Source organism: Panulirus ornatus, chromosome 59 (assembly GCF_036320965.1).
Source record: "Panulirus ornatus isolate Po-2019 chromosome 59, ASM3632096v1, whole genome shotgun sequence".
Taxonomy (NCBI): Eukaryota; Metazoa; Arthropoda; class Malacostraca; order Decapoda; family Palinuridae; genus Panulirus; species Panulirus ornatus.
The window spans coordinates 16,305,146-16,331,523 of record NC_092282.1 but is presented as its reverse complement, the minus strand read 5'-3'; the positions used below and the strand labels follow the sequence as shown (position 1 = coordinate 16,331,523).

General features: G+C 42.4%; 1 protein-coding gene across 1 annotated transcript in view; it reads left to right on the top strand.

Annotated features, from left to right (window-relative positions):
• LOC139767137 (N-acetylneuraminate (7)9-O-acetyltransferase) overlaps positions 1 to 26,378 on the top strand; it is a 163,142-nt gene that overhangs the window by 111,049 nt on the left and 25,715 nt on the right. The window contains exons 9-10 of the mRNA XM_071696161.1: positions 3,045 to 3,266; positions 22,454 to 22,602. Coding sequence (XP_071552262.1) covers positions 3,045 to 3,266; positions 22,454 to 22,602 — 371 coding nt within the window. The remainder of the gene's footprint in view (positions 1 to 3,044; positions 3,267 to 22,453; positions 22,603 to 26,378) is intronic.

Below are 26,378 nucleotides of genomic sequence, written 5' to 3'. Positions count from 1 at the left end.
ATGGTACTTGCTGCAACTCTCGAGAAGCTGTAACAATGACCCAGATTGCTACATTTGCTGCATTATGCTCGTGGTGGGTATTCTGTGTTGAAAATTTCTTCTGACAGTGATTCATGTTGCACATCACATACTGAAACACACACTAGAAGCAGTGAAAAGTTTTTATTGAGGATGTAAGGCATGTGTACGAGTAGGAAGAGAGTGAAGTGATTGGTTCCCAGTGATTGTCAGTTTGTGGCAAGAATGCATGATGTCTCCATGGTTGTTAAATTTGTTTATGGATGGGGTTGTTAGGGAGGTGAATGCAAGAGTTTTGGAGAGAGGGGCAAGTATGCAATCTGTTGTAGATGAGAAGGCTTGGGAAGTGTCAGTTGTTATTCACTGATGATACAGTGCTTGTGGCTGATTCGGGTGAGAAACTGCAGATGCTGGTGATTAAGTTTGGTAAAGTGTGTGAAGAAGAAAGCTGAGAGTAAATATGAATAAGACCAAGGTTATTAGGTTCAGTAGGGTTGAGGGACAAGTAAATTGGGAGGTGAGTTTGAATGGAGAAAAACTGGAGGAAGTAAAGTGTTTTAGATATCTGGGAATGGATTTGGCTGCGGATGGAAGAAGTGAAGTGTTGTAGATATCTAGGAGTGGATTTGGCAGCGGATGGAACCATGGAAGCGTAAGTGAGTCACAGGGTGGGGGAGGGGGCAAAGGTTCTGGGAGCATTGAAGAATATGTGGAAGGCGAGAATGTTATCTCAGAGAGCAAAAATGGGTATGTTTGAAGGAATAGTGGTTCCAACATTGTTATATGGTTGTGAGGCATGGGCTAGATAGGGTTGTGCGGTGGAGGGTGGATGTGCTGGAAATGAGATGTTTGAGGACAGTATATGGTGTGAGGTGGTTTGATCAAGTAAGTAATGAAAGGGTGAGAGAGATGTGTGGTAATAAAAAGAGTGGTTGAGAGAGCAGAAGAGGGTGTATTGAAATGGTTTGGTCACATGGAGAGAATGAGTGAGGAAAGATTGACAAAGAGGATATATGTGTCAGAGGTGGAGGGAACAAGGAGAAATGGGAGACCAAATTGGAAGTGGAAGGATGGAGTGAAAAATATTTTGTGTGATCAGGACCTGAAGATACAGGAGGGTGAAAGGCACGTAAGGAATAGAGTGAATTGGAACGATGTGGTATACTGGGGTTGATGTGCTTTCGATGGATTGAACCAGGGCATGTGAAGCGTCAGGGGTAAACCATGGAAAGTTTTGTGGGGCCTGGATATGGAAAGGGAGCTGTGGTTTTGGTTTATTACACACCACAGCTAGAGACTGATTGTGAACGAATGTGGCCTTTTGTCCTTTCCTAGCGCTACCTCGCGGGGGGAGGGGTGATGCTGTTTCATGTGTGGCGGGGTAGCACTGGGAATGAATAGAGGCAGCAAGTATGAATTATGTGCATGTGTATATATGTATATGTCTATATATGTATATATATGTATGTGTTAAAATGTATAGCTATGTACATGTGCGTGTGTGGACATGTATGTATATACATGTGTATGTGGGTGGGTTGGGCCATTCTTTCGTCTGTTTCCTTGCACTACCTCGCTAACACGGGAGACAGCGACAAAGTATAATAAATAGATATAAATAAAAAAATGGATTGATAGATCATTTGATAAGTTTTTGTATATTGTATATCTCAAGGAGGGTAACTGTCCCATCATCCTCATTTGGATCTGCCCTTGCACAGAACATTTCATTTGTGGCATACACCCAATTTGTCTTATGCTTCTGGAAAGAAGTGTTGGAAGAGCATCAGATTGGAGGTGAAGATAAACATAGTTGTGGCATTCTGATACTGGTCCGTATAATGCTGTTATCACCAGAGCCTCAACCAAGCAGATCCAGAGCAGTATTATTTTATTATTTGTATTCTTTATTCTGATTCTTAGATTGATTATGTACCCGCATTGTTTTGTACTTGGCATTTTATTAATCTTTTTATGAGAAAATCAGGTTGAGAAATCCCCCCCTGGAACTTAACCCCTTCATTTATCCCATTTATTCATATGGTAAAATGTAATTTATTGTCTAGTGTTCCCATTGATTTGTGATTTTCAAGAATGCATTTTTCAGATATATATAGGTGTAGATGGTCCCATTTTCATAAAAGAACACTAATGTCAGAAAGTCCAGCTAAGAGGGAGACCAACAAGCTAGGCACCTATCCCTGATTCAAACATAAACACCCAGTGCACCTTCCCACGTCGTCTCACTCCCAGCATAAACATCCCACAAGCAAAAGCACAAAATACACAATTCCTTCCTTGTTAACACCTTAATCTCATAGAATCTTATTTAACCACTAAACTTTATATGGTTCAACGCCAGTCACATCAAAAACAAGTGGAAAGAAATGCTCAACTTTCTTTAAGAACACAACATGCACATATCCTTCATCCAAGAAACCAGACTGCTTTCTATAGTTATACTAACCTAAGACAAGACAGATTGTACTGACAATGAGGAAGACTCATAACACTTGTAATGGTGTGTCCTGCAACTGCTTGTTTGTCTGCTTGTGTGTATGTGTCTATTTAAGATATTTCCTTGTGCTACCTTGTCAGAAATAGTCCCGTTTCCCCAGAATTTGACATGATTTTTTTTGTGCTAACAGTTTAACAGTTGAAAATGGCAAGTACAGAATACTTTTGATGTATGAAGACATTTTTCCAACATGCCACTCTGCTTATTGAACTCTAGACAGTCCCTCCCCTAATATTGTTTTGTTTTGTTTTGTCATTAGTTTGCTCTTCAGACATTTAGGCACTTGTAAGAGTTTAGAACACCTGTTGCCTTGCTTAAGATTGTGCGTGCACAGTGGAATACTGACAATCCATATGTTTTTAATAGGTCTTTTTTAATATGATTTTCCTCTTGGATATGAAATGTTAAAGAGGGTCTTTAGGTCATGCTTTGGTTCTCAAAGTGACAGCTGACAGAGTGGCACAGTAGAAAATTAAGTTACTGTTCTTTAAACTTCTTTATTTTACAGCCCCATCATTATGATAGCAGTGTCTGTTAAGCAGTGGTTTTGTGTTCCTCATCACATTAACAGCATTGTCACTGCATCATCACCCTCTGAATCTGACAGTGCACAATCACTTACATTGGGAAATAAAGGATGCAAGAAGAAAAAGAACCCTTCTTTTCAAGATTTCTTGATGGCTCTGGGGAAACTTGGACTTATCATGGGATATTTTTTTTTATGTGATAGGTAAGTTGAAATTTGTTTTCAGAAACCCTCTTAGTCAAATGAAATCTTTGAAGATGGGCTAAAGCAATGGCTATAAACAGTATTATTTTTATGGGGCATGTGTGTATTTTTTTATGTATAATATTATTATACAGATTGTAGTTATTTTTTTTTCATACATATTAGCCATTTTTCACTACAGCGGAGTAGCATCATGAACAGATGACTGAGCTTTAAAGGGAAAAATCCTCACTTAACCCCCTTCTCTGTTTCATCTTTTAGAAAAGTAAAACAGTAGGTAGCGTTTTATGGCACATGGGATACATGGGAAGCATTCTTTCTCCCCTATCCCTAGCGATAGAATGATTATTATAGGGAAGAAAGAATACTTCCCACGCATTCCTTGCATGTCGTAGAAGGTGACTAAAGAGGACGGGAGCGGGGGGCTAGAAACCCTCCCCTCCTTGTATTTCAACTTTCCAAAAGGGGAAGCAGAAGAAGGAGTCATGCAGGGAGTGCTAATCCTCCTCGAAGGCTCAGATTGGGTTGTCTAAATGTGTGTGGATGTAACCAAGATGAGAAAAAAGGAGAGATAGGTAGCAGGTTTGAGGAAAGGAACCTGGATGTTTTGGCTTTCAGTGAAACGAAGCTCAAGGGTAAAGGGGAAGAGTGGTTTGGGAATGTCTTGGGAGTAAAGTCAGGGGATGGTGAGAGGACAAGAGCAAGGGAAGGAGTAGCACTACCCCTGAATCAGGAGTGGTGGGAGTATGTGATAGAGTGTAAGAAAGTAAACTCTAGATTGATATGGGTAAAACTGTAAGTGGATGGAGAGAGATGGGTGCTTATTGGTACCTATGCATCTGGTCATGAGAAGAAAGATCATGAGAGGCAAGTGTTTTGGGAGCAGCTGAGTGAGTGTGTTAGCAGCTTTGATGCATGAGACCAGGTTATAGTGATGGGTGATTTGAATACAAAGGTGAGTAATGTGGCAGTTGAGGGTATAATTGGTGTACATGGGGTGATTACTGTTGTAAATGGAAATGAAAAGCTAGTAGATTTGTATGCTGAAAAAGGACTGGTGATTGGGAATACCTGGTTTAAAAAGAGAGATATACATAAGTATACATATGTAAGTAGGAGAGATGACCAGAGAGAGTTATTGGCTTATGTGTTAATTGATAGGTGTGCGAAGGAGAGACTTTTAGATGTTAATGTGCTGAGAGGAGCAACTGGGGGGATGTCTGACCATTATCTTGTGGAGGCGAAGGTGAAGATTTGTAGAGGTTTTTAGAAAAGAAGAGAGAATGTTGGGGTGAAGAGAGTGGTGAGAGTAAGTGAGCATGGAAAGGAGACTTGTGTTAGGAAGTACCAGGAGAGATTAAGTGCGGAATGGAAAAAGGTGAGAGCAAATGACATAAGGGGAGTGGAGGAGGAATGGGATGTATTTAGGGAAGCAGTGATGGCTTGCTCAGAAGATGCCTGTGGCATGAGAAAGTTGGGAGATGGACAGATTAGAAAGGGTAGTGAGTGGTGGGATGAAGAAGTAAGATTGGTAGTGAAAGAGAAGAGTGAGGCATTTGGATGATTTTTGCAGGGAAATATTGCAAATGACTGGGAGATGTATAAAAGAAAGAGGCAGGAGTTCAAGAGAAAGGTGCAAGAGGTGACAAAGAGGGCAAATGAGAGTTGGGGTAAGAAAGTATCATTGAGTTGTAGGGAGAATAAAAAGATGTTTTGGAAGGAGGTAAATAAAGTGCGTAAGACAAGGGAACAAATGGGAACATCATTGAAGGAGGCTGATGGGGAGGTAATAACAAGTAGTAGTGAAGTGAGAGGGAGATGGAGTGAGTATTTTAAAGGTTTGTTGAATGTGTGTGATGATAGAGGGGCAGATATAGGATGTTTTGGTCAAGGTGGTGTGCGAAGTGAGAGTGTCAGGGAGAATGATTTGGTAAATAGAGAAGAGGTAGTGAAAGTGTTACGGAAGATGAAAGGTGGCAAGGCGGCGCGTTTGGAGGGTATTGCTGTGGAATTTATTGAAAAAGGGGGTGACTGTGATGTTGACTGGTTGGTAATGTATGTGTGTTTGCCTGAGGATTGGAGGAATGCATGTACAGTGCCATTGTACAAAGGCAAAGGAGATAAAGGTGAGTGCTCAAATTACAGAGGTAAAAGTTTGTTGAGTATCCCTGGGAAATTATATGGGAGGGTATTGATTGAGAGGGTAGGGGCATATACAGAGCATCAGATTGGGAAGGAGCAGTGTGGTTTCAGAAGTGGTAGAGGATGTTTGGATCAGGTGTTTGATTTGAAGAATTATATGAGAAATACTTAGAAAAGTGAGTCAGTTGTTGTTCGCTGATGATACAGCGCAGGTGGCTGATGCACAAGCTGGTGACTGAGTTTGGTAGAGTGTGTGAAAGAAGAAAGTTAAGAGTAGGTGTGAATAAGAGCAAGGTTATTAGGTACAGTAGGGTTGAGGGTCAAGTCAATTGGGAGGTAAGTTTGAATGGAGAAAAACTGGAGGAAGTAAAGTCTTTTAGATATCTGGGAGTGGATCTGGCAGCGGATGGAACCATGGAAGCGGAAGTGAATCATAAGGTGGGGGAGGGGGCGAAAATCCTGGGAGCCTTGAAGAATGTGTGGAAGTCGAGAACATTATCTCAGAAAGCAAAAATGGGTATGTTTGAAGGAATAGTGGTTCCAACAATGTTGTATGGTTGCGAGGCATGGGCTATGGATAGAGTTGTGCGCAGGAGGGTGGATGTGCTGGAAATGAGATGTTTGAGGACAATGTGTGGTGGTAGGTGGTTTGATCGAGTAAGTAATGTAAGGGTAAGAGAGATGTGTGGAAATAAAAAGAGCGTGGTTGAGAGAGCAGAAGAGGGTGTTTTGAAATGGTTTGGGCACATGGAGAGAATGAGTGAGGAAAGATTGACCAAGAGGATATATGTGTCGGAGGTGGAGGGAACGAGGAGAAGTGGGAGACCAAATTGTAGGTGGAAAGATGGAGTGAAAAAGATTTTGAGTGATCGGGGCCTGAACATGCAGGAGGGTGAAAGGCGGGCAAGGAATAGAGTGAATTGGATCGATGTGGTATACCGGGGTTGACGTGCTGTCAGTGGATTGAATCAGGCCATGTGAAGCGTCTGGGGTAAACCATGGAAAGTTGTGTGGGGCCTGGATGTGGAAAGGGAGCTGTAGTTTCGGGCATTATTGCATGACAGCTAAAGACTGAGTGTGAACGAATGGGGCCTTTGTTGTCTTTTCCTAGCGCTACCTCGCACACATGTGGGGGAGGGGGATGGTATTCCATGTGTGGCGAGGTGGGGATGGGAATGAATAAAGGCAGACAGTGTGAATTGTGTGCATGGTTATATATGTATGTGTCTGTGTGTGTATATATATGTGTACATTGAGATGTATAGGTATGTATATTTGCGTGTGTGGACGTGTATGTATATACATGTGTATGGGGATGGGTTGGGCCATTTCTTTTGTCTGTTTCCTTGCGCTGCCTCGCAAACACGGGAGACAGCGACAAAGCAAAATAAAAAAAAAAGATAACTTAGAAAAGCAGATGGATTTGTATGTGGTATTTATGGATCTGGAGAAGGCATATGATAGAGTTGATAGAGATGCTCTGTGGAAGGTATTAAGAATATATGGTGTGGGAGGTAAGTTCCTAGAAGCAGTGAAAAGTATTTATCAAGGATGTAAGGCATGTGTACAAGTAGGAAGAGAGGAAAGTGAGTGGTTCCCATTGAATGTTGGTTTGCGGCAGGGGTGTGTGATGTCTCCATGGTTGTTTAATTTGTTTATGGATGGGGTTATTAGGGAGGTGAATGCAAGAGTTTTGGAGAGAGGGGCAAGTATGCAGTCTGTTGGGGATGAGAGGGTTTAGGAAGTGAGTCAGTTGTTGTTAGCTAATGATACAGCGCTGGTGACTGATTCGGGTGAGAAACTGCAGAAGCTGGTGACTGAGTTTGGTAAAGTGTGTGAAAGCAGAAAGCTGAGAATAAATGTGAATAAGAGCAAGGTTATTAGGTTCAGTAGGGTTGAGGGAGAAGTAAATTGGGAGGTAAGTTGGACTGGAGAAAAACTGGAGGAAGTAAAGTGCTTTAGATATCTGGGAGTGGATTTGGCAGTGGATGGAACCGTGGAAACGGAAGTGAGTCACAGGGTGGGGTAGGGGGCAAAGGTTCTGGGAGCGTTGAAGAATGTGTGGAAGGCGAGAACGTTATCTCGGGAAGCGAAATGGGTATATTTGAAGGAATAGTGGTTCCAACAGTGTTATATGGTTGTGAGGTATGGACGATAGATAGGGCTGTATGGAGGAGGGTGGATGTGTTGGAAATGAGATGCCTCAGAACCATCTGTGTTGTGAGGTGGTTTGATCGAGTAAGTAATGAAAGGGTAAGAGAGATGTGTGGTAATAAAAAGAGTGTGGTTGAGAGAGCAGAAGAGGGTGTATTGAAATGGTTTGGTCACATAGAGAGAATGAGTGAGGAAACATTTACAAAGAAGATATATGTGTCAGAGGTGGAGGGAACGAGAAGTGAGAGACCAAATTGGAGGTGGAAAGATGGAGTGAAAAAGATTTTGAGTGATTGGGGCTTGAGCATACAGGAGGGTAAAAGGCATACAATGAATAGTGAATTCGAACGATATGGTGTACCTGGGTCGACATGATGATGGATTGAACCATGGCATATAAGCACCTGGGGGTTAACCATGGAAAGTTTTGTGGGGCCTGGATGTGGAAAGGGAGCTATGGTTTCGGTGCATTACGCATGACAGCTACAGGCTGAGTGTGAACGAGTGCGGCCTTTGTTGTCGTTTCATGGCACTACTGTGCGTGCACACGGAGGGAGGGGGGTTTCATTTCATGTGTGGCAGGTTGGCTACATTAATGGAATAAGGCAGCATGTATGATTAGGTACATGTGCAAGTGGATGGGTTGGGCCATTCTTTTGTCTGTTTCCTTGCGCTGCCTTGCTAACGCAAGAGACAGTGTCAAAGTATAATGAAAAAATTATTATTATTATTATTATTATTATTATTATTATTATGTGTGAAAGAAGAAAGTTAAGAGTAAATGTGAATAAGAGCAAGGTAATTAGGTACAGTAGGGTTGAGGGTCAAGTCAATTGGGAGGTAAGTTTGAATGGAGAAAAACTGGAGGAAGTAAAGTGTTTTAGATATCTGGGAGTTTATCTGGCAGCGGATGGAACCATGGAAGCGGAAGTGGATCATAGGGTGGGGGAGGGGGCGAAAATCCTGGGAGCGTTGAAGAATGTGTGGAAGTCGAGAACATTATCTCGGAAAGCAAAAATGGGTATGTTTGAAGGAATAGTGGCTCCAACAATGTTGTATGGTTGCGAGGTGTGGGCTATGGATAGAGTTGTGCGCAGGAGGATGGATGTGCTGGAAATGAGATGTTTGAGGACAATGTGTGGTGTGAGGTGGTTTGATCGAGTAAGTAACGTAAGGGTAAGAGAGATGTGTGGAAATAAAAAGAGCGTGGTTGAGAGAGCAGAAGAGGGTGTTTTGAAATGGTTTGGGCACATGGAGAGAATGAGTGAGGAAAGATTGACCAAGAGGATATATGTGTCGGAGGTGGAGGGAACTAGGAGAAGTGGGAGACCAAATTGGAGGTGGAAAGATGGAGTGAAAAAGATTTTGTGTGATCGGGGCCTGAACATGCAGGAGGGTGAAAGGAGGGCAAGGAATAGAGTGAATTGGATCGATGTGGTATACCGGGGTTGACGTGCTGTCAGTGGATTGAATCAGGGCATGTGAAGCGTCTGGGGTAAACCATGGAAAGCTGTGTAGGTATGTATATTATATATATATATATTATATATATATATATATATACACCACTCACTACCTTTTCTAATCAACCCACCTCCCACTCTTCTCATGCCACGAGCATCTTTTGCGCAATCCGTCACTGATTCCCTAAATACATCCCATTCCTCCCCCACTCCCCTTCTTCCATTGTTCTCACCTTTTTCCATTCTGTACTCAGTCTCTCCTGGTACTTCCTCACACAAGTCTCCTTCCCAAGCTCACTTACTTTCACCACCCTCTTCACCCCAACATTCACTCTTCTTTTCTGAAAACCCATACAAATCTTCACCTTAGCCTCCACAAGATAATGATCAGACATCCCTCCAGTTGCACCTCTCAGCCCATTAACATCCAAAAGTCTCTCTTTCGTTCGCCTGTCAATTAACACGTAATCTAGGAAACAGACGAAAGAAATGGCACAACCCACCCCCATACACAATGTACACACACACATGCCCACACTCGCAAATATACATACCTATACATCTCAATGTACACATATATATACACACACAGACACATACATATATACCCATGCACACAATTCACTGTCTGCCCCTATTCATTCCCATCGCCATCTCGCCACACATGGAATACCATCCCCCTCCCACCTCATGTGTGCAAGGTAGCACTAGGAAAAGACAACAAAGGCCCAATTCGTTCACACTCAGTCTCCAGCTGTCACGCAATAATGCCCGAAACCACAGCTCCCTTTCCACATCCAGGCCCCACACAACTTTCCATGGTTTACCCCAGACTCTTCACATGCCCTGATTCAATCCACAGACAGCACGTCAACCCCGGTATACGACATCGATCCAATTCACTCTATTCCTTGCCCGCCTATCAACCTCCTGCATGTTCAGGCCCCGATCACTCAAAATCTTTTTCACTCCATCTTTCCACCTCCAATTTGGTCTCCCACTTCTCCTCGTTCCCTCCACCTCCGACACACATATCCTCTTGGTCAATCTTTCCTCACTCAATCTCTCCATGTGCCCAAACCATTTCCAAACACCCTCTTCTGCTTTCTCAACCACGCTCTTTTTATTTCCACACATCTCTCTTACCCTTACATTACTTACTCGATCAAACCACCTCACACCACACATTGTCCTCAAACATCTCATTTCCAGCACATCCATCCTCCTGCGCACAACTCTATCCATAGCCCACGCCTCGCAACCATACAACATTGTTGGAACCACTATTCCTTCAAACATACCCATTTTTGCTTTCCGAGATAATGTTCTCGACTTCCACACATTCTTCAAGGCTCCCAGGATTTTCGCCCCCTCCCCCACCCTATGATCCACTTCCGCTTCCATGGTTCCATCCGCTGCCAGATCCACTCCCAGATATCTAAAACACTTTACTTCCTCCAGTTTTTCTCCATTCAAACTTACCTCCCAATTGACTTGACCCTCAACCCTACTGTACCTAATAACCTTGCTCTTATTCACATTTACTCTTAACTTTCTTCTTTCACACACTTTACCAAACTCAGTCACCAGCTTCTGCAGTTTCTCACATGAATCAGCCACCAGCGCTGTATCATCAGCGAACAACAACTGACTCACTTCCCAAGCTCTCCCATCCTCAACAGACCTCATACTCGCCCCTCTCTCCAAAACTCTTGCATTCACCTCCCCAACAACAATACATATATATATATATATATATATATATATATATATATATATATATATATATATATATATATATATATATATATATCTTTTTCTTTCTTTCATACTATTCGCCATTTCCCGCATTAGCGAGGTAGCGTTAAGAACAGAGGACTGGGCCTTAGAGGGAATATCCTCACCTGGCCCCCTTCTCTGTTCCTTCTTTTGGAAAATGAAAAAAAAAAAGAGAGGGGAGGATTTCCAGCCACCCGCTCCCTCCCCTTTTAGTCGCCTTCTACAACACCCAGGGAATACGTGGGAAGTATTCTTTCTCCCCTATCCCCAGGGATAATATATATATATATATATATATATATATATATTTTTTTTTTTTTTTTTTTTTTTTTTTTTTATACTTTGTCGCTGTCTCCCGCGTTTGCGAGGTAGCGCAAGGAAACAGACGAAAGAAATGGCCCAACCCCCCCCCATACACATGTACATACACACGTCCACACACGCAAATATACATACCTACACAGCTTTCCATGGTTTACCCCAGACGCTTCACATGCCTTGCTTCAATCCACTGACAGCACGTCAACCCCGGTATACCACATGACTCCAATTCACTCTATTTCTTGCCCTCCTTTCACCCTCCTGCATGTTCAGGCCCCGATCACACAAAATCTTTTTCACTCCATCTTTCCACCTCCAATTTGGTCTCCCTCTTCTCCTCGTTCCCTCCACCTCCGACACATATATCCTCTTGGTCAATCTCTCCTCACTCATTCTCTCCATGTGCCCAAACCATTTCAAAACACCCTCTTCTGCTCTCTCAACCACGCTCTTTTTATTTCCACACATCTCTCTTACCCTTACGTTACTTACTCGATCAAACCACCTCACACCACACATTGTCCTCAAACATCTCATTTCCAGCACATCCATCCTCCTGCGCACATCTCTATCCATAGCCCACGCCTCGCAACCATACAGCATTGTTGGAACCACTATTCCCTCAAACATACCCATTTTTGCTTTCCGAGATAATGTTCTCGACTTCCACACATTTTTCAAGGCTCCCAAAATTTTCGCCCCCTCCCCCACCCTATGATCCACTTCCGCTTCCATGGTTCCATCCGCTGACAGATCCACTCCCAGATATCTAAAACACTTCACTTCCTCCAGTTTTTCTCCATTCAAACTCACCTCCCAATTGACTTGACCCTCACCCCTACTGTACCTAATAACCTTGCTCTTATTCACATTTACTCTCAACTTTCTTCTTCCACACACTTTACCAAACTCAGTCACCAGCTTCTGCAGTTTCTCACATGAATCAGCCACCAGCGCTGTATCATCAGCGAACAACAACTGACTCACTTCCCAAGCTCTCTCATCCCCAACAGACTTCATACTTGCCCCTCTTTCCAGGACTCTTGCATTTACCTCCTTTACAACCCCATCCATAAACAAATTAAACAACCATGGAGACATCACACACCCCTGCCGCAAACCTACATTCACTGAGAACCAATCACTTTCCTCTCTTCCTACACGTACACATGCCTTACATCCTCGATAAAAACTTTTCACTGCTTCTAACAACTTGCCTCCCACACCATATATTCTTAATACCTTCCACAGAGCATCTCTATCAACTCTATCATATGCCTTCTCCAGATCCATAAATGCTACATACAAATCCATTTGCTTTTCTAAGTATTTCTCACATACATTCTTCAAAGCAAACACCTGATCCACACATCCTCTACCACTTCTGAAACCGCACTCCTCTTCCCCAATCTGATGCTCTGTACATGCCTTCACCCTCTCAATCAATACCCTCCCATATAATTTACCAGGAATACTCAACAAACTTATACCTCTATAATTTGAGCACTCACTCTTATCCCCTTTGCCTTTGTACAATGGCACTATGCACGCATTCCGCCAATCCTCAGGCACCTCACCATGAGTCATACATACATTAAATAACCTTACCAACCAGTCAACAATACAGTCACCCCCTTTCTTAATAAATTCCACTGCAATACCATCCAAACCTGCTGCCTTGCCGGCTTTCATCTTCCGCAAAGCTTTTACTACCTCTTCTCTGTTTACCAAATCATTTTCCCTAACCCTCTCACTTTGCACACCACCTCGACCAAAACACCCTATATCTGCCACTCTGTCATCAGACACATTCAACAAACCTTCAAAATACTCATTCCATCTCCTTCTCACATCACCGCTACTTGTTATCACCTCCCCATTTACGCCCTTCACTGAAGTTCCCATTTGCTCCCTTGTCTTACGCACCCTATTTACCTCCTTCCAGAACATCTTTTTATTCTCCCTAAAATTTACTGATAGTCTCTCACCCCAACTCTCATTTGCCCTTTTTTTCACCTCTTGCACCTTTCTCTTGACCTCCTGTCTCTTTCTTTTATACTTCTCCCACTCAATTGCATTTTTTCCCTGCAAAAATCGTCCAAATGCCTCTCTCTTCTCTTTCACTAATACTCTTACTTCTTCATCCCACCACACACTACCCTTTCTAAACAGCCCACCTCCCACTCTTCTCATGCCACAAGCATCTTTTGCGCAATCCATCACTGATTCCCTAAATACATCCCATTCCTCCCCGACTCCCCTTACTTCCATTGTTCTCACGTTTTTCCATTCTGTACACAGTCTCTCCTGGTACTTCCCCACACATATATATATATATATATATATATATATATATATATATATATATATATATATATATATATATATATATATATATTTCTTTTCTTTCATACTATTCGCCATTTCCTGCGTCAGCGAGGTAGCGTTAAGAACAGAGGACTGGGCCTCTGAGGAAATGTCCTCATCCAGCCCCCTTCTCTGTTCCTTCCTATGGAAAAAAAAAAAAAAAAAAAATATAAATGGAAATGGTGAAGAGCTTGTAGATTTATGTGCTGAAAAAGGACTGGTGATTGGGAATACCTGGTTTAAAAAGCGAGATATACATAAATATACGTATGTAAGTAGGAGAGATGGCCAGAGAGCGTTATTGGATTACGTGTTAATTGACAGGCGCGCGAAAGAGAGACTTTTGGATGTTAATGTGCTGAGAGGTGCAACTGGAGGGATGTCTGATCATTATCTTATGGAGGCTAAGGTGAAGATTTGTATGAGTTTTCAGAAAAGAAGAGTGAATGTTGGAGTGAAGAGGGTGGTGAGAGTAAGTGAGCTTGGGAAGGAGACTTGTGTGAGGAAGTACCGTGAGAGACTGAGTACAGAATGGAAAAAGGTGAGAACAATGGAAGTAAGGGGAGTGGGGGAGGAATGGGATGTATTTAGGGAATCAGTGATGGATTGCGCAAAAGATGCTTGTGGCATGAAAAGAGTGGGAGGTGGGTTGATTAGAAAGGGTAGTGAGTGGTGGGATGAAGAATGTATAAAAGAAAGAGACAGGAGGTCAAGAGAAAGGTGCAAGAGGTGAAAAAGAGGGCAAATGAGAGTTGAGGTGAGAGAGTATCATTAAATTTTAGGGAGAATAAAAAGATGTTCTGGAAGGAGGTAAATAAAGTGCGTAAGACAAGGGAGCAAATGGGAACTTCAGTGAAGGGCGCAAATGGGGAGGTGATAACAAGTAGTGGTGATGTGAGAAGGAGATGGAGTGAGTATTTTGAAGGTTTGTTGAATGTGTTTGATGATAGAGTGGCATATATAGGGTGTTTTGGTCGAGGTGGTGTGCAAAGTGAGAGGGTTAGGGAAAATGATTTGGTAAACAGAGAAGAGGTAGTAAAAGCTTTGCGGAAGATGAAAGCCAGCAAGGCAGCAGGTTTGGATGGTACTGCAGTGGAATTTATTAAAAAAGGGGGTGACTGTATTGTTGACTGGTTGGTAAGGTTATTTAATGTATGTATCACTCATGGTGTGGTGCCTGAGGATTGGCGGAATGCGTGCATAGTGCCATTGTACAAAGGCAAAGGGGATAAGAATGAGTGCTCAAATTACAGAGGTATAAGTTTGTTGAGTATTCCTGGTAAATTATATGGGAGGGTATTGATTGAGAGGGTGAAGGCATCTACAGAGCATCAGATTGGGGAAGAGCAGTGTGGTTCCAGAAGTGGTAGAGGATGTGTGGATCAGGTGTTTGCTTTGAAGAATGTACGTGAGAAATACTTAGAAAAGCAAATGGATTTGTATGTAGCATTTATGGATCTAGAAAAGGCATATGATAGAGTTGATAGAGATGCTCTGTGGAAGGTATTAAGAATATATGGTGTGGGAGGGAAGTTGTTAGAAGCAGTGAAAAGTTTTTATCGAGGATGTAAGGCATGTGTACATGTAGGAAGAGAGGAAAGTGATTGGTTCTCAGTAAATGTAGGTTTGCGGCAGGGGTGTGTGATGTCTCCATGGTTTTTTAATTTGTTTATGGATGGGGTTGTTAGGGAGGTGAATGCAAGAGTTTTGGAAAGAGGGGCAAGTATGAAGTCTGTTGGGGATGAGAGAGCTTGGGAAGTGAGTCAGTTGTTGTTCGCTGATGATACAGCGCTGGTGGCTGATTCATGTGAGAAACTGCAGAAGCTGGTGACTGAGTTTGGTAAAGTGTGTGAAAGAAGAAAGTTAAAAGTAAATGTGAATAAGAGCAAGTTTATTAGGTACAGTAGGGTTGAGGGTCAAGTCAATTGGGAGGTAAGTTTGAATGGAGAAAAACTGGAGGAAGTAAAGTGTTTTAGATATCTGGGAGTGGATCTGGCAGCGGATGGAACCATGGAAGCGGAAGTGGATCATAGGGTGGGGGAGGGGGCGAAAATCCTGGGAGCCTTGAAGAATGTGTGGAAGTCAAGAACATTATCTCGGAAAGCAAAAATGGGTATGTTTGAAGGAATAGTGGTTCCAACAATGTTGTATGGTTGCGAGGCGTGGGCTATGGATAGAGTTGTGCGCAGGAGGATGGATGTGCTGGAAATGAGATGTTTGAGGACAATGAGTGGTGTGAGGTGGTTTGATCGAGTAAGTAACGTAAGGGTAAGAGAGATGTGTGGAAAAAAAGAGCGTGGTTGAGAGAGCAGAAGAGTGTGTTTTGAAATGGTTTGGGCACATGGAGAGAATGAGTGAGGAAAGATTGACCAAGAGGATATATGTGTCGGAGGTGGAGGGAACGAGGAGAAGTGGGAGACCAAATTGTAGGTGGAAAGATGGAGTGAAAAAGATTTTGTGTGATCGGGGCCTGAACATGCAGGAGGGTGAAAGGAGGGCAAGGAATAGAGTGAATTGGATCGATGTTGTATACTGGGGTTGACGTGCAGTCAGTGGATTGAATCAGGGCATGTGAAGCGTCTGGGGTAAACCATTGAAAGTTGTGTAGGTATGTATATTTGCGTGTGTGGACGTATGTATATACATGTGTATGGGGATGGGTTGGGCCATTTCTCTCGTCTGTTTCCTTGCGCTACCTCGCAAACACGGGAGATAGCGACAAAGCAAAAAAAAAAAGAAAATATATGTATACTTCGAAATGTATAGGTATGTATATGTGCTTATGTGGATGTGTATGTATATACATGAGTATATGGGTGGGTTGGGCCATTCTTTTGTCTGCTTCCCTTGGGCTACCTTGCTAACGTAGGAGACAGCGCGAAAGTATAATAAAAAGAAAAAAAAGAAAATATATGTATGTATGTATATTATCCCTGGGGATAGGGGAGAAAGACTACTTCCCACGCATTCCTCACATGTCGTAGAAGGCGACTAAAAGGGATAGGAGCGGGGGGCTACAAACACTCCCCTCCTTGTATTCTAACTTTCTAAAAGGGGAAACAGAAGAAGGAGTCACGCGGGGAGTGCTGATCCTCCTCGAAGGCTCAGATTGGGGTGTATAAATGTGTGTGGATGTAACGAAGATGAGAAAAGAGGTAAGACAGGTAGTTTGTTTGAGGAAAGGAACCTGAATGTTTTGGCTCTGAGTGAAACGAAGGTCAAGGGTAAAGGGGGAGAGTGGTTTGGGAATGTCTTGGGAGTAAAGTCAGGGGTTAGTGAGAGTACAAGAGCAAGGAAAGGAGTAGCACTACTCCTGAAACGAGTGGTGGGAGTATGTGATAGAGTGTAAGAAAGTGAACTAGAGAGTGATGGGTGATTAGAGAGATGGGTGATTATTGGTGCATATGCAGCTGGGCATGAGAAGAAAGATCATGAGAGACAAGTGTTTTGGAAGTAGCTGAGTGAGTGTGTTAGTAGTTTTGATGCATGAGACCGGGTTATAGTGATGTGTGATTTGATTGCAAAAGTGAGTAATGTGGCAGTTGAGGGAATAATTGGTGTACATGGAGTGTTCAGTGTTGTAAATGGAAATGGTGAAGAGCTTGTAAATTTATGTGCTGTAAAAGGACTGGCGATTGGGATTACCTAGTTTAAAAAGAGAGATATACATAAGTATACGTATGTAAGTAGGAGAGATGGCCAGAGAGCGTTATTGGATTACGTGTTAATTGATAGGCATGCAAAAGAGAGACTTTTGGATGTTAATGTGCTGAGAGGTGCAACTGGAGGGATGTCTGATCATTATCTTGTGGAGGCAAAGGTGAAGATTTGTAGAGGTTTCCAGAAAAGAAGAGAGAATGTTGGGATGAAGAGAGTGATGAGAGAAAGTGAGCTTGGGAAGGAGACTTGTGTGAGGAAGTACCAGGAGAGACTGAGTACAGAATGGAAAAAGGTGAGAACAAAGGATGTAAGGGGAGTGGGGGAGGAATGGGATGTATTTAGGGAAGCAGTGATGGCTTTGCAAAAGATACTTATGGCATGAGAAGTGTGGGAGGTGGGCAGATTAGAAAGGGTAGTGAGTGGTGGAATGAAGAAGTAAGATTATTAGTGAAAGAGAAGAGAGAGGCATTTGGACGATTTTTGCAGGAAAGTAATGCAAATGAGTGGGAGATGTATAAAAGAAAGAGGCAAGAGTTCAAGAGAAAGGTGCAAGAGGTGAAAAAGAGGGCGAATGAGAGTTGGGATAAGAGAGTATCATTAAATTTTAGGGAGAATAAAAAGATGTTTTGGAAGGAGGCAAATAAAGTGCATATGACAAGGGATCAAATGGGAACATCAGTGAATGGGGCTGATGGGGAGGTGATGATAAGTAGTGGTGATGTGAGAAGGAGATGGAGTGAGTGTTTTGAAGGTTTGTTGAATGTGTTTGATGATAGAGTGGCAGATAAAGGGTGTTTTGGTCGAGGTAGTATGCAAAGTGAGAGGGTTAGGGAGGATGATTTGGTAAACAGAGAAGAGGTAGTAAGAGCTTTGCGGAAGATGAAAGCTGGCAAGGCAGCGGGTTTGGATGGTGTTGCAGTGGAATTTATTAAAATAGGTGGTGACTGTGTTGTTGACTGGTTGGTAAGGTTATTTAATGTATGTATGACTCATGGTGAGGTGCCTGAGAACTGGCAGAATGCATGCATAGTGCCATTGTACAAAGGCAAAGGGGATAAGAGTGAGTGCTCAGATTACAGAGGTATAAGTTTGTTGAGTATTCCTCGGAAATTATATGGGGGGGTATTGATGGAGAGGGTGAAGACATGTACACAGCATCAGATTGGGGAAGAGCAGTGTGGTTTCAGAAGTGGTAGAGGATGTGTGGATCAGGTGTTTGCTTTGAAAAATGTTTGTGAGAAATACTTAGAAAAGCAAATGGATTTGTATGTAGCATTTATTGATCTGGAGAAGGCATATGATAGAGTTGATAGAGAGATGCTCTGTGGAGGGTATAAGAATATATGGTGTGGGAGGTAATTTGTTAGAAGCAGTGAAAAGCTTTTATTGAGGATGTAAGGCGTGTGTACTTATAGGAAGAGAGGAAAGTGATTGGTTCTCAGTGAATGTTGGTTTGCAGCAGGGGTGCGTGATGTCTCCATGGTTGTTTAATTTGTTTATGGATGGGGTTGTTAGGAAGGTGAATGCAATAGTTTTGGAAATAGGGGTAAGTATGCCCTATATCTGCCATTCTATCATGAAACACATTCAACAAACCTTCAAAATACTCACTCCATCTCCTTCTCACAGCACCACTTCTTGTTATCACCTCCCCATTAGCCCCCTTCACTGAAGTTCCCATTTGTTCCCTTGTCTTATGCACTTTATTTACCTCCTTCCAAAACATCTTTTTTTCATTTTCTTTCTTTCATACTATTCTCCATTTCCCGCCTCAGCGAGGTAGCGTTAAGAACAGAGGACTGGGCCTCTGAGGGAATATCCTCACGCGGCCCCCTTCTCTGTTCCTTCCTTTGGGAAAAAAAAAAAAATGAGGGGAAGATTTCCAGCCCCCCGCTCCCTTCCCTTTTAGTCGCCTTCTACGACACGCAGGGAATACGTGGGATGTATTCTTTCTCCCCTATCCCCAAGGATAAAACATCTTTTCATTCTCCCTATAATTTAATGGTACTCTCTCACCGCAACTCTCATTTGCCCTCTTTTTCACCTCTTTCACCTCTCTCTTGACCTCCTGCCTCTTTCTTTTATACATCTCCCAGTCATTTGCATTATTTCCCTGCAAAAATCATCCAAATGCCTCTCTTTTCTCTTTCACTAATAATCTTGTTTCTTCATCCCACCAGTCACTACCCTTTCTAATGTGCCCACCTCTCACGCTTCTCATGCCAGAAGCATCTTTTGCGCAAGCCATCACTGCTTCCCTAATTACATCCCATTCCTCCCCAGTCCCCTTACCTCCTTTGTTCTCACTTTTTTCCATTCTGTACTCAGTCTCTTGTGGTATTATTATTATTATTATTATTATTATTATTATTATTATTATTTATTTATTTATTTTGCTTTGTCGCTGTCTCCTGCGTTTGCGAGGCAGCGCAAGGAAACAGACAAAAGAAATGGCCCAAGCCACCCCCATACACAAATGTATACACACACACGTCCACACGTCAACCCCGGTATACCACATCGATCCAATTCACTCTATTCCTTGCCCTCCTTTCACCCTCCTGCATGTTCAGGCCCCGATCACACAAAACCTTTTTCACTCCATCTTTCCACCTCCAATTTGGTCTCCCACTTCTCCTCGTTCCCTCCACCTCCGACACATATATCCTCTTGGTCAATCTTTCCTCACTCATTCTCTCCATGTGCCCAAACCATTTCAAAACACCCTCTTCTGCTCTCTCAACCACGCTCTTTTTATTTTCACACATCTCTCTTACCCTTACGTTACTTACTGGTTCAAACCATCTCACACCACACATTGTCCTCAAACATCTCATTTCCAGCACATCCACCCTCCTGCGCACAACTCGATCCATAGCCCACGCCTCGCAACCATACAACATTGTTGGAACCACTATTCCTTCAAACATACCCATTTTTGCTTTCCGAGATAATGTTCTCGACTTCCACACATTCTTCAAGGCTCCCAGGATTTTCGCCCCCTCCCCCACCCTATGATTCACTTCCGCTTCCATGGTTCCATCCGCTGCCAGATCCACTCCCAGATATCTAAAACACTTTACTTCCTCCAGTTTTTCCTCCATTCAAACTTACCTCCCAATTGACTTGACCCTCAACCCTACTGTACCTAATAACCTTGCTCTTATTCACATTTACTCTTAAGTTTCTTCTTTCACACACTTTACCAAACTCAGTCACCAGCTTCTGCAGTTTCTCACATGAATCAGCCACCAGCGCTGTATCATCAGCGAACAACAACTAACTCACTTCCCAAGCTCTCTCATCCACAACAGACTTCATACTTGCCCCTCTTTCCAGAACTCTTGCATTCACCTCCCTAACAACCCCATCCATAAACAAATTAAACAACCATGGAGACATCACACACCCCTGCCGCAAACCTACATTCACTGAGAACCAATCACTTTCCTCTCTTCCTACACGTACACATGCCTTACATCCTCGATAAAAACTTTTCACTGCTTCTAACAACTTGCCTCTCACACCATATATTCTTAATATGTTGCACAGAGCATCTCTATCAACTCTATCATATGCCTTCTCCAGATCCATAAATTATTATTATTATTATTATTTTTGATATCAATATCATGAAGAAATAGGTTGGAGGAATACTGGAGGGAGAGAAATAGTGGAAGAATGTATGGAATGGTGTATACTAGGGAGGCATGTAAGGACAGGGATAAGTGGAGGCTTACCTTGGCCACCCCTTGATGGGAGTTCTCGGAGGGAATGGGTGTCAAAGATATAGATAGCTAGATAGATTATTATTATCATCATTCATTTTTTTTATATAAAATGAATCTGAAAATTTTGCTAAAAATTAGATGCCACAAATTGTTTTATTTTCAGTTTTGTTGGAAACATTATAGATAAAATGAAAGTGACTGATTTTAAAGATAAACCAAGGATTACTTAAACAAGGAATGATGATTGGTTTCTTGATGTTCAGAATAATTACATCCACTATAATAACAACTGTGTCCCAACTGAGTGAGCATTCTTCTTGATAAGAGATATATAGTGATGTGAGATTGCAGATATACTGCTTATCTTGGATACACAAATTTTGTATGTTAATTTTGAAAATGTCACCATGTTTGTTTTAAGTTATTTATGGATGAGATATTGACTTAGGTAAGTGCATGAGTCTTGGAGAGTGAGGCAATTATGCGGTCTATAGTGGATGAGAGAGCCTGGGAAGTGAGTCTTTTGTTTTTTCTGATGTTACAGCAGTGGTGGCAGATTCAAGTGAGAAACTGCAGAAGTTGATGACTGGGTTTGAGAGTGTGTGAAAGAGAATGTTGATATGTGAGTAAAAGCAAGTTATTATACTTAGCAGGGTTGAGGGACAGGTTAGTTGTAAGTTTGAATGGAAAGAAATTGGAGGAATGAAGTATTTTAGATACCTGGGAGTGGACTTGGCAGTGAATGGAACTATGGAAGTGCAAGTGATTGAGAGGGTGGATGAGGGAACAAAAGGTTCTGGGAGTGCTGGAGAATGTGTAGAAAGAGGTCATTATCTGGGAGGGCCAAAATGGGTATGTTTGAAGGTATAGTAGTCCCAACAATATTATATGGATGCGAGGCTTGGGCTATAGATAAGGCTGTACAGAGGAGGGTGGATGCGTTGGAAATGAAATGTTTGAGGACAATATGTGGGTTGAGGTAGTGTGATTGCGTAAGTAATGGAAGGGTAAGAGTGAGTTGTGGTAATAAAAAGAGTGGTTCAAAGATCTGAAGAGGGTATGCTGAAGTGGTTTGGACATATGGAGAGAATGAGTGAGGAAAGGTTGACAAAGAGGATATAAATGTATCAGTTGACGAGAGGATATATGTATCAAAAGTGGAGGGAAAAAGGAGAATGGGGCGACCAAATTGGAGATGGAATGATAACGTGTAAAAGATCTCAAGTGATAAGAGCCTAAACATGCAGGGGGTGAAAGGTATGCATGGAATGAATTGGAAGAGTGTAATATACATGGGTCATTGTGCTGCCACTGGATGAACCAGGATGTGTGAAGCATCGGGGTAAACAATAAAAAGGTATGTGAGGCCTGGTTGTGGATGGGGAGCTGTGGTTTTGGTGCATTACACATGACAGCCAGAGAATGTGAACAGATGTGGGCTTTCTTTGTCTGCTCCTGGCATTACCTTGCTAGCATGGGAAATGGCAATTAAGTATGGAAAAAGTTTTGAAAAACTATTGCTTAATGGTGAAGACTTTCTAACGTTCATAATATGTATTATCTGTTCTAGAACAAGTTTGTTTATGAAAGAGAACAAGTACTTCTCACAGCTGAACTTCTGGTTGCCTCTTGGGTATGTGTTTGCTCTTGGTCTGTTCTTCACTGAAGATACATCCCAGACACGACTTCTACACCGCGATATGACTGATGAGTGGAAAGGTAACATTAACACTTATACATCTCACTGAGTTTTCTTTTCCATCCCTCAAAATTCATGTTTTTTAAGTTAAGATATATAATTTGAATAGAAGAGTGGTGATTGAAAGGATGGTGGTATGCATGGACCATCAGACTTGGTAGAAACATTGTGGTTTCAGGAAGTGAGGTTCAGGTGTTTGCTTTAAGAAACAGAGGGATTTTTATGCAGCATTTATGGATCTGAAGAAAGCATATGACAGGGTTGATGGAGATGCCTTGTGGAAAGTCTTGTGAGTCTTTAGTGTTGGGGGTAAGCTACTAGAAGCAGTGAAAAGTCTGTACCTGGAGTGTAAGGTGTGTTTATGAGTAGGAAGAGGGGAAAGTGAGTGTTTCCAGGTGAAGGTTTGTCTGGAGGAACAGCAATGTGTGATGTCACCAGGGCTGTTTAATTTGTTTATAGTTGGGATGATGAAGACGGTAAATACAAGGGGATGAGGGGGCCCAAGAAATGAGTCTTTTTTCGTTTGCTTTTTTCGGTTGCTGTTTTGAGTGAGAAACCTCAGAAGTTGGTGACTGAGTTCAGGAGAGTGTATGAAAGAAGGAACTTGAGAGTAAATGTGAATAAAAGCAAGGTTATTAGGTTCAGTAGGGCAGAAGTACATGTTGGTTGGGATGAGAGTTTGAATGAAGGGAATTTGAAAGAAGTGATGTGTTTAAGATACCTGGGAGTGGATGTTGTAGCAAATGGAACCATGAAAACAGAAGTCATTCACAGGAAGGATGAGGCAGTAGAGGTTCTGGGAGCACTGAGGAATATGTGGAGAGGTCATTATCTGGGATGGTGAGAATGGATATGTTTGAAGGTATAGTAGTCCCATTGATGTTGTATGGATGCAGGACAAGGGCATTACACATGCCATCATTCTCTCGGTCACCACTCTCCCATACAGTTTACCATGTGCACTTAATCATATACCTCTGTAGTTCAACCACTCACCTTTGTTCCCCTTGCCTTTATACAGTGGCACTATACATCATTCTGCCAATCCTTAAGCACCTCACTATGATCCAGACATACATTGAAAAATCCTAACAAACCAGCCAACAACACAGTCACCCCCTTCCTTAAGAAATTCAACCTTAGTACCATCTATCCCAGCTGCCTTTCCACATTTCTTCATATGCATGGCTTTCAGTACCTTTTAGATATAGATATAGACCACCAGAGACACTTTACCTATGTGGAACATGTTTGAACATGTTGATTACTCTATTAATAATTTTTTATTTGCATAAGTAATATATATTACCTTAACTTCAGTACTCAAATTAGTTTTCTTTTATTTATGATACTAAATTGCTGTCTACCACATTAATGAGGTAGTGCAAGGAAGCAGACAAGTAAATGCACCAATCCACCCAAATAAACATGTATATACATAGACACCCACACACGTCTTTATACATACATATACATTTCAATGTATACATATATATACATATATACTTTTTTTTTTCATACATATTTGCCATTTCCCACATTAGTGAGGTAGCGTTGATAACAGAGGGCTGAGTCTCAGAGGGAACATCTTCACTTGGCCCCCTTCTCTGTTCCTTCTTTTGGAAAAAGTAAAATGGGAGGGGAGGATTTCCAAACCCCCCCGTCCCTCCCCTTTTAGTCGCCTTTTATGACACGCAGGGAATACGTGGGAAGTATTCTTTCTTCCCTATCCCCTGGTATAATACATATATACACGTGTACATATTCATACTTGCTGCTTTTATCCATTCCTGTTGCCACCTCGCCACACATGAAATAGCTCCCCCCCCTCCAGTGAGGTAGTGCCAGGAAAAGACAAAAAAAAGGCCACATTTGTTTACACTCAGTCTTTAGCTGTCATGTGTAATGCACCAAGACCACAGCTCCCTTTCCACATCCAGGCCCTGCAGACCTCTCCATGGTTTACTCCAGACATTTCACATGTCCTGGTTCAATCCATTAACAGCACGTCGACCCCAGTATACCACATCGTTCCAGTTCACTCTATTCCTTGCACGCCTTTCACCCTCCTGTATGCTCAGGCCCCGATTGCTCAAAATTTTTTTCACTCCATCATTCCACCTCCACTTTGGTCTCCCACTTCTTCCCTCCACCTCTGACACATATATCCTCTTTGTCAATCTTTCCTCACTCATTCTCTCCGTTTGTCCAAACCATTTCAACACTCCCTCTTCTGCTCTCTTAACCACACCCTTTTTATTACCACACATCTCAAGGACGTAAGGCAAGTGGGGGGAGGAATGGGATGTATTTAGGAAAGCAGTGATGGCTTGTGCAAAAGATGCTTGTGGCATAAGAAGTGTGGGAGGTGGGCAGATTAGAAAGGGTAGTGACTGGTGGGATGAAGAAGTAAGATTATTAGTGAAAGAGAAGAGAGAGGCATTTGAATGATTTTTGCAGGGAAATAATGCAAATGACTGGGAGGTGTATAAAAGAAAGAGGCAAGAGGTTAAGAGAAAGGTGCAAGAGTCAAAAAAGAGGGCAAATGAGAGTTGGGGTGAGAGAGTATCATTAAATTTCAGGGAGAATAAAAAGATGTTTTGGAAGGAAGTAAATAAAGGGCGTAAGACAAGGAAACAAATGGGAACATCAGTGAAGGGGGCTAATGGGGAGGTGATAATAAGTAGTGGTGATGTGAGAAGATGGAGTGAGTATTTTGAAGGTTTGTTAAATGTGTTTGATGATAGAGTGGCAGATACAGGGTGTTTTGGTTGAGGTGGTATGCAAAGTGAGATGGTTAGGGAGAATGAATTGGTAAACAGAGAAGAGGTAGTAAAAGCTTTGCGGAAGATGAAAGCCAGCAAGGCAGCAGGTTTGGATGTTATTGAAGTGGAGTTTATTAAAAAAGGGGGTGACTGTATTGTTGACTGGTTGGGATCTATTTATTTGTTTTGCTTTGTCGCTGTCTCCCGCATTAGCGAGGTAGCGCAAGGAAACAGACGAAAGAATGGCCCACCCCACCAACATACACATGTATATACATACATGTCCACACACGCAAATATACATACCTATACAACTCAATGTATACATATATATACACACACAGACATATACATATATACACATGAACATAATTCATACTGTCTGCCTTTATTCATTCCCATTGCCACCTCGCCACACATGGAACAACAACCCCCTCCCCCGTCATGTGAGCGAGGTAGTGCTAGGAAAAGACAACAAAGGCCCCATTCGTTTACACTCAGTCTCTAGCTGTCATGTAATAATGCACCTAAACCACAGCTCCCTTTCCACATCCAGGCCCCACAGAACTTTCCATGGTTTACCCCAGACACTTCACATGCCCTGGTTCAATCCATTGACAACACATCGACCCTGGTATACCACATCGTTCCAATTCACTCTATTCCTCACATGCCTTTCACCCTCCTGCAAGTTCAGGCCCCGATCACTGAAAATCTTTTTCACTCCATCTTTCAAACTCCAATTTGGTCTCCCACTTCTCCTCGTTCCCTCCACCTCTGACATATATATCCTCTTGGTCAATCTTTCCTCACTCATTCTCTCCATGTGACCAAACCATTTCAACACACTCTCTTCTGCTCTCTCAACCACACTCTTTTTATTACCACACATCTCCCTTACCCTATTATTACTTACTCGATCAAACCACCTCACACCACATATTGTCCTCAAACATCTCATTTCCAGCACATCCACCCTCCTGCGCACAACTCTATCCATAGCCCACGCCTCGCAACCATATAACATTGTT